The 14,796-nt window shown below is 42.6% G+C and overlaps 1 protein-coding gene across 1 annotated transcript in view; it reads left to right on the forward strand.

The window, feature by feature from the left end:
• The window catches only part of PTPRT (protein tyrosine phosphatase receptor type T), a 937,772-nt gene that overhangs the window by 788,876 nt on the left and 134,100 nt on the right, over positions 1–14,796 (forward strand). Inside the window, exon 15 of the mRNA XM_058679424.1 lies at positions 1,618–1,753. Within this exon, the coding sequence (XP_058535407.1) occupies positions 1,618–1,753 (136 nt within the window). The remainder of the gene's footprint in view (positions 1–1,617; positions 1,754–14,796) is intronic.

Here is a 14,796-nt window from a genome sequence, read left to right on the forward strand (position 1 = left end):
ACTGTGCAAGAGGAAATACGAGATAGGCTTAAGCAAACACAAAAGGGTACATCCTGTTCTGGAGGACTGTACTTCAATGTCAGGGAGTTTGGGGAGGCAGAGCCAGAGTGTCTGAGTATTGACCTCCCCTAAACTCAAGACTCAAGTGAGGTCTATGAACCCATGCCCAATTTCAAGAGAGAAAACTCAGTTCAGTTCCAGAAGCAACAGGTGTAGGCAGAGACGTCACTCTTTTAGCTAAACACTATAGAACCACGGACATCGAGGGAGACCTGATTACCAGTCAGGGTCCATGCTAGCATAGGAAAACAAAGATAAATGTGCTGTCATCTTGCCTCCGAGGAGCTTGAAGACCACGGGAGGAGACAAATGTACAAGCAAGTAACTGATAATATAGGTACATTATGGTTAAAGACACTGTAGGGTACATGTGAAGTGTTCTAAAATGTGATCAGCATTTAGAGGAGAGAAGGTGGGGAGGAAGGGAGAAAGAGAGAACTCTCCCAGTGGTACTGCAGACCAGAGAGATGTGCTGGCTGTTGACAGACAGTGCTGATGTTAGTATGTCAGAGAAGCAGAGACAAATGAGAGAAAGTGTGCTTTGGGGGCTTTTAAATGCTTCCCACAAATATGGCACTATTGGGAATAAAAAGTGCAGTAGGAAGAAGTACATTGAGGGTACCCAGGACCATCCTGCAGAATTTTTAAAATTGCCTCAAACTCCTTGCATGTAGCATGGAGGGGTTTGGCTTTCTCACCGTCTACTTTTCTCTGCTATGACATAAGCACAATAGCCATTTATAGAGAATGAGGTTGAGAAACAGTGGGAACGAGGGTTAATCAAGGCCTCTGACCATGAATGCCCAAACATGAAATCAAAGAACATGGGGAATCCTGGACTGAACTTTGATCAGCCATGTGGCTTTTTGCAACTTCCTTTGATTTTCTCATCGTGCAAAGATTGAGCATGCTAAACCCAGAAAGTCACCTGGTGCAAGGCTGAAAAGACATTGTCACTGGTTCCCTGTCTTCCTCTACCTAGCAATAAGTCCATGAGTAAGCACCTCGTAGAGCAAGAAGCATCAGTATTTAAGGCCAAAAACCCATTTAATCAGCAGTATTTTCTGAATCCAGGCAATTTCCTTTAATAGTCTAAATTTTCACCTCACCATTTATAAAAGGAACAACATACTCCATCTTTTACAATCCAGTGCCTTAACCTCATATTTCTACCACTGGCCTGAAAGAATGAGGGAGGATAGAAATAATTCCCTATGCTTAGCTGTTGCTCGTGGTTGACCATAGAGCAGAGCAGAATGAGATGAGTCCTCCACTTGATCTCACTGTAAAAGTATGTTCCCACATGGTAGTTATGGAACCCTGGGCAAGCACTTAATTTGTCTGCGTGTCTCTTCATCTGCAAAGAAATCAAGTAATTATCCCAACGTCACAAGCAAGGAACTGTCATAAGGGATGAAGTGGGACAGTGTTTAGAATGTTCTTATCGTGGTGTCTGGTACTTAGTTTTCCCTCATTACATGAAGCTGTTGTCATTGTTATTTGCTAGTTACATATGTGAGCCCATTCAGCATCTTTCTTCCTCTTTTTCCCTTTAAGGTGCCTCCACCCAGAATTCTAATACTGTAGAGCCAGAAAAGCAGGTGGACAACACTGTGAAAATGGCTGGTGTGATTGCCGGCCTCCTCATGTTTATCATCATTCTCCTGGGTGTGATGCTTACCATCAAGAGGAGGTGAGTGTGTACCCTGTCCTTGCCCCTACCCCAGCTGACTCCAGTGTTGCTGTGAAACCAAATCCTTGTATCATTGACTGCTGTCCAACAGAGATCTTGTGATATGATTGTTGAGGTCCTAGAAGATGTGGGCCAAGAATGACTCATTGTGTTGGCATCTGATGGGTGTGTGCTGCAGATGGGTGAGTGTTGTGAGGTGGCCATTTTCTTATGTAATTGTGGATCCCAAGACTAGGCCACCATGACATGCTGTAGAGTTCTGTATGTCAACTTGGAGTTAACTGCTCTATTGTGGTTGGTCATATCATGAAGACTGCTGGACATGATTCCAGAAATACCATTACAGAAAACTAGTGTTTCATCTTTCTCACATCCATTTGTTCCTGATTTCCATTGATCAAGTAGTAGCATCCCAGGTTGTCTTCTGCATGACAGATAAAGTCACCATGGGGTGAGAGGCACAGGAGACTCTCCTACTGTTGGTTCCTTCCTACCCTGTGTCCCACAGAACCTCCCAAATGCTTGTTTCCTCTGGCACATCTGGCCAAGTGGTGTGTTTTCTAGTATTATCTGTGTGATTTTCAAGTTTAATTGCCCAAGAAAGCAGAAAATGGCTATTCCTCCCTTATTCCTAAGACTTACTATGCCAGCATCTTCTGTTTTAGGAAATATTCACAAAGTTTGAGTGTAACACAAGGGAATTACAGAGAGGAGAAGGAAATGAAAAGGATGACTGTATCAGCTATCACTGTCCCTAGGGTGTCTTGTTTATTCCGCTAAGTAGGGAGTCCCACTGACCAGCTCTCCTGAGGCCTTGCCTGCCACCAGGGAACCACACAGACTTCCCAGGTCTACATATTCTGTTAAATTTCCAGGGCTGCATTCTCCCCACTCCCCAGTCGGCCAGAGCACTTATCCTCATTTTAACAGTATGTGCTACATGCACCCTGCACTCCATGAAAGAACATTCTACATTATTGAACAAACTAAGTCCCGAGCTGGAATCCCTGGGCCTATTTACAATACAGAATTCAGGACAACCTCAAGATCAAGAGCTGGGGACTTGCTCCCATGGAAAGTGCACATAAAACTTGTACCCCATCAACACCAAGGGACAGAGTACACCAAAGAAGACCTCCAGCTTCTGCCGTGGAAGCCACATCAATATTCCTGCAGAAAATCTGAAAAAGAAAGTCAGTGTGTCCATTTCCAGCCCATTTCAATGACTGAAATGCTGGGATTCCTCCTATACATTCAGGAAGACTTCATCTGACCATGTTGCTGCTGCAAGATCGCTGTCTCTATTCCATGCTTCGAGTTTGAGTCAGTCAGGTGTTCTTTTGGACCAGGGTTTCTCGGTGGGACCTTATCCTGTCTTGACAACTTTCATCCAACTGAATTATTTCTTGAACTCCCAGAAGAAAGTTTAAGAGTTAATATTTTACCCAGTCACTGACGTTGGGATTGAAGAGCGTAAAGGGGGAAAGGAAACTCTAGAAAGGTAATGGCAGCATTGCATTGTCCTGTCACCATTGTCATTAAGAAAACACGGCCATGTTTGATGGCTGAGAAGCTGCTATTGCATAGGGTAGAACATGAGTTTTGATTTCTCCACGGGACAGTGAGAATATTGCACGTATAGGATTGTTGACATGTTTCTTAGTGTCATAGATCTGTTAAAAGCAAAGGTGAGTGTGGGATTATCCACCTGAAAAGGTAGCCAATTTAACAGGACTGAATGCCTCTTTTTTTTATATATTTTATTTTTTTTATTCATTGTTTACATTGTATTATGTGATACAGTTTCGTTGGAACTGAATGCCTCTTTTTAGACCTGAAATTTTCCTATTATTTCCCTGTGATTTGTAAGTCAGATATACTCTTCCAATTCTGCTCTTTCTAAAGCCTGGCTTAACCCACGTCACCATCGGCTGTGAGCTTGTGAAGACATTTCACTTCCTTCTCCACAGCTATTTCTGAAACGTGTGATTTGGGGGAGGGAAGAGAGGGCTTTCTGTCTCCAGGGTGGGAGCAAGTAGAAAGGGAGCCTTTTGTGTGGTTTCAGCTTCTTCTGAGGCTCCTTGTCATCTCTCATGTTTATCAAAACCGGTTCATTAGATCAGACTAATAACAGCAGTCATACAATTGCTCTTTCTCATGAAGAGTCAGAATTCAGACACTGACATTAGGGGTAGGACAGGAGGAGGTATTCATATATACAACATCTTTTGGAGGAAACAAGACATGTGCTGACCTAACAGGAACAATTTATGGAAGAGTATGGGGACAAAAGAGCAAAGAGGGCGAGAGGAGGGGGAGGCGGTGGAAAAGAGAAATTAAGCATTAGTTTTTTTCTGCTAACCTACAATGTCATCTTGTGTAATGAGGTTACCCCCAAGAACAGTGAAGGACATCTGTGCCCATCTTCTGGTCTATTTATTTTAATTGGAAAGGTAGATTTATGGAGAGAAGAGACAGAAAAATCTTCCATCCACTAGTTCACCCCCCAAATGGCCACAATAGCCAGAGCTGAGCCAATCTGAAGCCAGGAGCCAGGAATATCTTCCAGGCCTTCCTTGTGGGTACAGGGTCATCCTTACTGCTTTCCCAGGCCATAAGCAGGGAGCACGGGGGCGGGGGGGGGATGGAGCATCACGGACATGAATCAGCACCCATATAGGATGCTGGCTCCTGCAGGGAGAAGATTAGCCAGCTGAGCCATCATGCTGGTCCCTTGCTTCTCCTTCTGAAGAGTTTGCAATTGTCCTTAAGACTTCCTTGCCACACTCTACAGAGCGTATTTCCCAGTTGAGGTCCCAGTTGTGATACAGAGGGAGAAAGCAGGCAGAAAATGGGCTGGACACTCACAGGGTCAAGGAAAGTCTTTATGAAAGAAGCTCAGTTAATTCACCTGTAGACCGCTGGAAAGAGAAAAAAATGGAAAGATCAGAAGACCCACAAAGCCTGAGGGATGTTTTCCTGTCACTGCTTGGACTTCATAATTAGGGGAGACGGTCTTGATAAATGAATGGCAGAGAACATGAGATGTTGGTGGCGGTTTCAAATACTTTGTAGAAAATTCAAGTTTAAATTTTAAAAAAATTTAAAGATTTATTTATTTTTATTTGAAATGGAGAGAGGGAGAAACACAGAGATATCATCCGCTTGCTGGTCACTCCCAAAATGGCTGCAATGGCCAGAGCTGAGCTGGTCCAAAGCTGCAAGCTAGGAACTTCTTACATGTTTCCCACATGGCTGCATGGACCCAAGGGCTTGGGTCATCTTGCACGGCTTTCCCATCAACAGGAAGCTGGATGGGAAATAGAACAGCTAGGACTCAAACCAGTGCTCATATGAGATGCTGCCACTGCAAGTAGAGGATTAACTCACTATGCTATGCCTTTCTGACCCCAGAATTATTTTTATGCTAGGCTTGGTTGTTTCAACTGGGCTCCTTTGCATGTGGGGTCGTACACAGTGAAGGCTAAAGCAAGCACAGCATTATACCAGCAGGCAAACTACAGTCCCTCCCACACAGTTAAATACCAGTCTGGCTTCAGGGAAACTCATTGTAAATTACCCATTCTTTTGTTGTCACTGAATAATAGCTCCGTCTTTTTCTCCTGGATCTATTGATCACCTCTGGATCCAAGAATGTTCTAGAGTGAGTGGCACAAATTGTAGCATAGTAGAAAATGCTTCCTTTACAAGAACACGAAGTTGAGTCCTGCCAGGGAATGAGATGCTCAACACTAACTGAGCATCACAGTCCTGGTGTCCTTCTTCCCTGGCCTCCTCTCCTTGAGAGAATGGCACAGCACCCTCAAGGAAATGGTGATTTCTTAATACCATAAGGTACTTGATACCATACTGTGCATCATTATGGTGGGAAGTTCAAATCTTCCTGCTTTAGCCAGTGTTGACCATGCACCTATTTTTAAAGTTAATTGATTTTTATTATTTTCATGATACGGCTTCATAGCACAGAGGTTCCCATGTGCTGATTTACTCCCGAGATGGCCACAACAGTCAGAACTGGGCCGTCTTCAGCTGCTTTCCTCAAGCTGTTAGTAAGGAATTGTCCTGGAAGTGGAGCATCGAGGATACAGATGTCCACATGGGATGCTGGTTTTTGCCATCAGCAGCTTTACCCACAGTGTCACAACACTGGCCCCATGACGCAGAATTCTCTAGTAGCCTCGTCCCAGAACTGGGCTGCATTGCTCCACTCTTCTTCCTTTTTATTTTTAAAAAGATTGGTTTAATTGTTTGAAAGGAGAGACAAGGAGAGATGGCAAGATCAATCTTCCTTCCACTGCTTCACTTCCCAAATGGCTGCAACAACTGAGACTGGGCTAGACCAGAGTTGGTGCCAGGAGATTCTTACAGCTCTCCAACATGAGTGGCAGGGGCTCAGAAACTTGGACCGTCTTCCACTGCTTTCCCAGGCACATTAAGAGATAGCTGGATAGGAAATGGAACATCCGGGACTCAAATTGGAGCCCATATGGGATGCTGGTGCCGCAGGTGGTAGCTTTATCTACACTGTAGATATATACACTGTACCAGGTTAAAGCCATGAGTTGTGAGCTCCACCCACGTCTGTCACATGGGTGACAGGAAGCCAAGTGTTTGTACTGTTCACATGTGCCTTTCCATATGCATTATCAGGAAGTTGTACTAGAGGTCACAAGCTGGATTCAAAGTGTCCCATGTGGTGAATTAACCATTGTGCCTTAATGTACCTCCTCCGCCCCAACTATTTTAGACATCAGTCATAAGACCGAGGTTATTTTAAATGTGCCAGCATTCCTACAACCCCCTCCTTGATTCAGTTAATTTGCTGAAGTGGCTCATCAAACTCAGGGAAACACTGAATTACATATATTGATATAAAGGATACTGATGAAGAGATTCTTGGGGCAGGGTGTTTGGGGATGGAACATTGAGCTCTTATGCCTTCTTTAGAAACCTCTACGTCTTCAGCTCTCAAAAAGTTCTTCACATATTTTTGTATTGAGCTCTCATGGAGACTACATTTCATAGGTAAGATTGTTGGCAGACTGAGAGAGAAGCTCAACAGGACATGTCTAGATTCTTCAGCATCCATTCCTCACAGGCATGGGACAGGACCTCTCTGGGGTTGGGGTCTCTTACTATCTGAGTTGTGACTTGCATTGGGATGTGAAAGTTATACACCATGGACAGGAACCACACCTTATTGCTGTGGTTTGAAAAAAAAACTAGGTCCAAAGTTCTACAGTTTTATTCATTAGCTATTAACCTTGAAGAAGCAACAGGAAATCTCAGCCTTGCTTTCCCCAATGTGAGACACAACCAGTTTGTGGAGCTCTTCTGAAGATCAAGTGAGCTGACAGTTTGGACAGACTTTGCTCCCTGTCCATGCCTGAAGAATTGCAATATCAGTGGAGATACTCAGCTCACACATGACCAACAGTTGTGTCAAGTCATTGCAAAACCCATTACTGATACCTTAATATCCATGTTGCAAACAGTCGTTACCTGTTTACCTAATTTGTTCATTTTCTATGTACACTGGTGCCACATTCTGATGTTAATTTTGTTAGCAGTAGTTGTGATGATCTTTTGACGTGACTATTGAATAAGAAGAAAGTTAAGTTTAAAATATGTACCTGAGTTGCCCAAGGCAGATTTGAGGTGCAAACCCAAGCTCTGTGACTCCAGACTCTGTTTCTGACTTTGCCAGTCCATGGGGACTGGTAGAACATTAGAAAATCCCAGAGGAGGAAGCAGATGACCCAGTTACTCAGACTACTCTTCCCTTCTCAGCTTGTCTTGCACAGTTTCATTCTCTTATGCATCCTACATGTCATTCCCCTAAATGGATTAGCCTGGCATTTCTCTTCAGCTACAATGTTCCCATCACTCTATATCCCAGCCCTGAGTCCTTCCAGGTCAGACTGCCAAGTACTAAATCTTCCGTGACGTTATCACACAAATTGACACCCCAGGAAGATCTGCTGACGTTCCTCCATGGTGCCATATGCAGTCTTTTGTTGTGTGTGAATCACACTACCCATTGGTTGTAAATTCACTGGCCTCAAGGTGGAAACTGCAAGAATCTGTTCTTCTCTTGAGTACTCTCTTGCTGGCACTTTATTGTTTTGTGTCATATGGCCCTGAATATCTATCTAGAAAATCACTCATATTTTTCATGGCCAAAATGAAAAAAAAATTCCTGAAGCATTTTCAATATATTTTCTTCTGATAGTTTCAGAGTTTTATGTCTTACATTTAGGTCTTCAAATTGTTTTGACTTTTGTGAACAAGGAGAAATGGGTTAAACCTCGTGATTTTGAATGTGGATATTAATTTTACACAGCTTCATTTATTCAAAGATTGTCTTTCTTCTGATGCTTGTTCTTCGTACCTGCAAAGCTCAGTTTGCTATAGATACACTAATTCTCTAGAATTTGTCTCATGTTCTATTGATTCAGATATTTGTATTTATACCAAGCCATGCTGTTTAAAGTACTTTGGCTTTGAACTATGTTTTTAACTCAAGTAGTATAATGCCTGCTGCTTTTTTGATTTTGGTAGGTGTTTGTTTTCCTCCATACAGGTTCTAGTAGATTGTCTCCCTAGTTCTGAGAAAATTGTCATGAGCATTTTGATAGGGATTTCACTGAATGAACCAGAGGCCATTATGTTAAATGAAATAAGCCAAGCATGAAAAGTTATGTATCACATAATATTAGTCATTTCCAGAGTGTATTAAAAAGGTGATTTCATAGAAACATAAGTATTGTAAGGGTTATCAGAGACTGGGGAAGCAAGTAGGGGGAGATGAAGAAAGGTTATAGTTAGAACCAAGTTACAGTTAGATGGAAGTAGCAATTTTAGGATCATAGAATGACTATAGGTAAGGATAATGACTATATTTCTGTGTAAAAACGAAGATGGCATTTTGAGAGTTTCCACTATAAAATATTTGAGAAAATGTATTATCTACCCAGATTAGATATATAATGTGCACATGCTTTGGAACATCATTTAGTACACCATAGAGAGTCCAACTTTTAGTGTTGGTTCATGTTTCGTAATAAAGGAGATTTAAACAGAAATAAAGGAGATGGACCAGAAAACTTTTAGCAATAAGAGAAAACAAAGTTCACGTCCTCCCAACCTGTTCCCAGTCTTACATTTCCATAGCGACAGGTCTTGCCTTCATTCCATCTGTCAGACACCAGCCTGAATCTTCTAGGCCTGCATTGGTTGCTTCCTTCTTCCGCTCTTCGCTGTGCCCCTTTTCTCTGTCTCCTTGCCCTCTTCCTTCTCTCTCTCTGCCTGCTCCTTCCCTTCCACCCCCTCTCCTCTGAGACATATTTCTGTAGCTCTGTTGCACAGTCTCTGGACTCTGCATCTCTGCATCCTGCACAGTATAGCCAGAGCAATGTTTTAAAACTGAAATTTGTGCTCCCAAGTCTATAGTGTAAAATTTCTCATTGACTTCTCCTCAGTAGTACTGGTTCTTGGACTGGGAGTGAAGGAACAAGTAAGGAATTTTGGCAAGCTATGCTATCCCCCACTCGTGGTAATTATCACAGGTCAGTTCGACATTTTACCCTCACTCCTGTAGTTTTGTTTGTGAACTTTCCTTCCATGCTTTGACCCTCAGCCTCACTGGGCCAGACATCACCCATGTTGAAGATCGAATTCCAAAGTCACAGCTTCCAGGAAACCCTCTCTGATCCCCATTCTAGACACAATCCCTTCACCATCTGGACCCCCTCCTCTGTGAGGACACGTGGGATGATCTGCCTTGTGTTTGTCATTTGGATTCACATCTTATCCCTTCCACTGGGCCATCAGCTGTCTAATCTGATTCATCCTTGCCTCAAACATCCCTTGCAGATATTGGGAATTCCCTAACAGCATTTTGGATGGAAAAGCCCAGTGAAATTAGAACAGATGGAGCCCAGGATCAATGCTCTATTTTACAAGAGTGTTTCCCTCAGAACACAAATCCAAAATCAACACTGAATATCAGTCACAAATCAAGTCTCAGGTAAAGGTGTGATGAGGCCGAAGGGCAGTGTGGAAAAGATGTACCACATTCTGGATGTTCAGGGAACATACAGGGCTCCTCAAGCTGTTCATGGAAGTGATTACTGTAGAAAAAAAATATATATGCAGAGATTCAAATCTTTTTCCAAAATGTATTTCTAATTCTGTTTTTCTACAGTTTTTGATGAACTTAAGAAAAAACTAGCAAGGCAATTGGAAAGGGTTACACTTAAGAATCAGAAGTGGTAGACATTGTATAGTGTGTGACAGATCAGAAAACTGAAATGGAGTTTAAGGAAATGATCTGAAATCGTATAATTAATTATTAGCAGAGCTGGATGTCACACTGAAACACTCTGATAATAGAGTCCACGCTCTATAATATTACCTAAACTGCATTAAATAGATAAAGGAACTAGTGGGATGTTACATGGTGCAGCGTCATTGTGCTGTTCATTAAGGAGAGGAAACAGACAAAATGTGTGCCATCTTTTGTTTACTCCCTTCTAAACCGCCTCTTACCACCCACCTGGAAAGTAACTCTCCTGCTTTATACTTGAGCAGCCACTCCAGTCCAGTGTGTTCACATTTCATCACCTGAGAGTTTTCGGATCTTAATTTCCCTTCACATTCATCCATTTTCCTCCACCTTCATGACCGTTGAAAAGGATCTCCCTGAAAAAGCTAGTCTCTTGGCCCTTGGCGTAGATTCCATGGCTCTAAACCCTCTGCCCTTTGCCTTGGTTCTCACAGTCCCGCAAAAACCCTCCATACCCAGCAGGCCACTGAGGTCTTGAGTTTCCCCTGCAGCCATAGCACCGAGACCAAGTTCCCTAAGTCATCGTTGTCCAACATTCCCAGCATCTGGACCTTCCCGCTTGTCACCCACCATCTCAGTCCATGGATTCAGCCCCATTTGCCGCAAAATTACCTTTTCTCTTCCAACATCTGAATTTTCTTTGACTTCACAATTAAGGCATCTCAGGTCCTGGTCCATGTTGCCTAATGTACCTTTCCATCACTGCGCCCTGGTATGTGTTGCTGTAACAGACAACTTCTCGGGTCAGAAAACAATAAAGTCTGGTGGTTATTACACAGGCTCTTTTTGGACATATTGTCAAGATTCTAATTCTTGCCATTCTGTCTCCTGCTGTATAAACTTAGGTAAGTTATCTAACTTCCCTGAGCCTTACTTTCTTAATCCTAAAACAGGGATAAAAAATGTCTCCTAGGATGAGAATTAATAAAAGTAGTACGTGCAGTATACTAGGAATAGTATCTTATGTGTAAGTGGGCGCTCTCTATTGATAGCTATCATTATCATCTGTTTTATAATGGCCTTGACTGGATATTGTATCAGACATATGGGCTGTGGTTTTTTTTGTCTAGGTCTCATATAACACATGATTCATTTGTTTCTCTGATACTTGGAAAAGACTGGCATATAGTAGGGCCTCAGTAAGTTTTTGCTGTGCTAATAATGAATGGATGATGGATGGATGGGTGGATGAGTGGATTATTAAGTGGCTAGATGGGTGGATGAATGAATGGATAGATGGATAGATGGAGTATGAGTCAGATAGATGGGAAAATGGTCCAGTGAATGGTTAGACAGATAACTCAGTCCCACTTAAATGGTGGGGAACAATGGGGAACTGCGTGAAGTCAATCTTGTCAGGTAGCTGAAAAGAAGGTTTTGCAGTATGTGATTTATTAAGTTTGGGGTTATTGTTTTTTGGTTTTTTTTTTCCTTCTAAGCACAGCTGTTTTCCTGCTCAGGATTTTTGGTTTGAGGCAATTTGTTACTTGCAATATCACAGTATCCTTGTAAATTTAGACCTTCAGTAAATCTTTTTCAAGGCTTAGAAAAAACACTCATGTAAACTGTGTTTTGGTCACAGAGTAAAGACCTATGATACTTGCCCTGAAAGACTTTTCAGTTTAATTGGGAAACGATGTTCGATTAATGGGAGTTTTTCTGTTACCTCATTCTGGAGTTGCCTTTAAGCTGGGCACAGATAGCACTGGCTTCACTGGCTTTAGTGACACCTAGGGTCCTTCAGAAAAGCTCATTGGAAGAGGTCATTGGTGATTTGCAGGTGAAGGAGGAGGAGAATGTGTCCTAGGCAGAGGTGAATCCTGAAGTTTGAGAACAGAAAAGCCAGAGAATCCAAGCCAAGAGGAGCCTAAGGCGTCACAGGAGGTGGCTGCTGGCAGGGCAGCCATCCAGCTCAGGTCGGAGGCCATGTGGTGGGGCCGCAGATGCCCAGGGAGCTGTGACCTGGTGAGTAACACCCCCCAAGAACCTCAGGTTTCTCTACAGCAGTTTGGGTGCCAAGGAGCTTGGGGCCAGATTGGAATCCGAGTGCCCGGCTGACTGTATTGTTGCTGAAAGGACATTTCCTTTTCCTCTTCCCTCGATGGCAGCACAGTCTAAGATTAAAATGTGCACCGGGATGCTGTCACATGCTGTCATTGGTTCAGTGAGCTCAGGCAGGCGACTTCACTTTTGTGCCTCAGTTTCCTCATTTGTAGAGATGATCCTAACCCCTGTGCTTTAGGGTGGTGGTGAGAAATGCAAGCATTAATATATAATAGATGAGAAGAACAATGCCTGACCTGCACTATGGGCTGTGTGAGCATTCATTTTTATTTTTTATCATTTTTATTTTTTCTGAATACTGCAATACTTTGTACCTGATAATAAGAGTAAGAAGCAGCAAAAATTCTATCTGTAAATGAGGTGGAGACATAAATCATTCTGTATTGTGTCTTATAATAGTCCAGGTATTTATCTTAACATTAATTAATATTAACACACTTGGCGAGATTTACGTATTATAAATCATGTATAATTTCAATGTAATTTAGATTCTTATAGTCTAATGTTAATGCACACAGTGCTTCTTGAGCATATATAATTATTGCATTCATCCTGAAGATGGTGAGGCCGAGCGTCACAGCAGTTGAGTGACTTGTTCCAATCCAGGCAGTGGGGATAGTGACCTGCTAGGGTTTGTCTTATTTCCCCTCCTGCGAGTGGTTTCAGCTGTAAATCTCCTATCCCAGTGCACAGCTCCAGATTCAGAGGTCCAGGGCAGCAGGATTCATACCCAAAGATGTCGCAATGAGCAAGTAAGAGATTGAGCTTGGGACACTGGCTCAGTGAAGAGCACGGGTGTCTGTGCCTCTGCATTAAATGGACTCTAAACTTTCTGCCCCTGAGAAATCATCCGACTTCTCCTCCTCACAGCCCTGAGCTTTTCACCTTCTTTCCTCACCTTGGAGCACCATTCACTCAATCTCTGACATCGTTCAGAGATTTCTGTTACTATGCTCCTTTGATTTCTGAGTTCCTTTGATGCTCCAATGATTTCTGTCACTATGGCTCCTTTTCCCGGCTCAACCTCCCCAAAAGGCTTGAAATTCCCTTTCCATCATGGCTCCTTGTGTATCAGGGTTACTTTCTTGCTAGAACAGTACTGTTGGGCTTTGCCAATAATTAAGAGAAAACCTATAGATGATCCCAGCTTAGGGGCTTTAGTTTGATAATGAAACACTCATAGGCCCCTATCTCCCATGTTCACAAAGACTACATTTCCCTATGACAAGAAAACGGGGCAATGGTTACAATTAACCAAATAATTCACCTGCTCACCTGGATATTTGGAACCTGAATTATTCAGCAATTTCTCTCAGTGCACAATTGCATTACTTAAGGTCAGTATAACTAAAGCTGATGTGAAGTAGAAGAATTTGCATTTATTTTCTTACAACTTGAGACAAAAGACTTGACAAAGGCAGTGTCATGGACTTATTAAAAGATTTTGAATGCTGGGATAATCAAAAGTTCGAGAGGCTATGAGAAGCTCAAAGCAATGATTTCCAAATGTTCTCAATGTGACATTATTAGTCATGTTTAATATAAAGTGAAATCCAAGCTTATGAAACAGATAAAAATGGAAATATGCTGGCCTTGGTGGATGGTGTGGGGGCAGCAGAGTACCCTACTCCATATCTCCATCCCGTATTGCAATGAGGCCACTCTCTGGAACAACCCCCGGCTTTCCAGAAATGCAGTTTGAAAACCACTCATCTAGTTCAGTCCAACCAAGGAACAGATGAGAACATGAAAGTGCAGAGTTCATTCAAGTTAGAGACTTTCAACTGGGTATCGCTCCTCCCCTTTTTCAGTACAGCCTTCTTTCTGGATGAGGTTGAATTGTGTTCTGGTTGTCTAGCCTGTGCACCACATGACCCCTGAACTCTCCTGGCTTGAGATACAGCAGTGATCTATTTTGCTCATGGAGTCTTCGCTTTGAGCAGAGCTTGAATGGAGTAACTTTGTCTTGTTCCTTGGTGTCAAAGGTCTTAGCTGGGGCAACTAAATTAGCTGTGACTGCAATGGCTGGGGACTGGCTGGATATTTATTCTCTTCAGCATGGTAGCTTCCAACAAGCCAGATTTTTTTTTGATATGTTTATTTTCTTGTAGTTCTAAATTTGACATGTTTTGACATTTACAAAGAAGTTAGATGTCCTATCTGAAATCCAAGTCCCCAAGGGACTTATTTAGGGATAGGGTTAGGATCAGGATTAGATCTAGGATTAGACCTGCAAACTTACCTTTATTCCTTGCATAGGAAGTTCCAGAATCTAATTTCTACCAAATTGTATTCATCTCACAGGGCCAGCCCTAATACAGTGTCAGAGGGTGCTACATGTGAGCCTGCATGCTGGGAAGTGTGGATCTTTGAAAAGTCATGTTGGATACTTGGCTATATGATATCCTTCATTTTTTCCCTTGGCATAACCTTACCCGATAGATATTATGTGATGTGACTGTAAACAGAGGAGCTAGAAAGAGTCACTGTGGCATTTCTTATATCACAGGACCAATGTCATGTAGAAACACGGTTGACTCATTTGGGGAGATCGCAGAAACCTGATGCAGTATCCACTTACTCCCAAGCTATAATTAGAAGGAAGCTTGTT

Source organism: Ochotona princeps, chromosome 22, assembly GCF_030435755.1.
Source record: "Ochotona princeps isolate mOchPri1 chromosome 22, mOchPri1.hap1, whole genome shotgun sequence".
NCBI lineage: Eukaryota > Metazoa > Chordata > Mammalia > Lagomorpha > Ochotonidae > Ochotona > Ochotona princeps.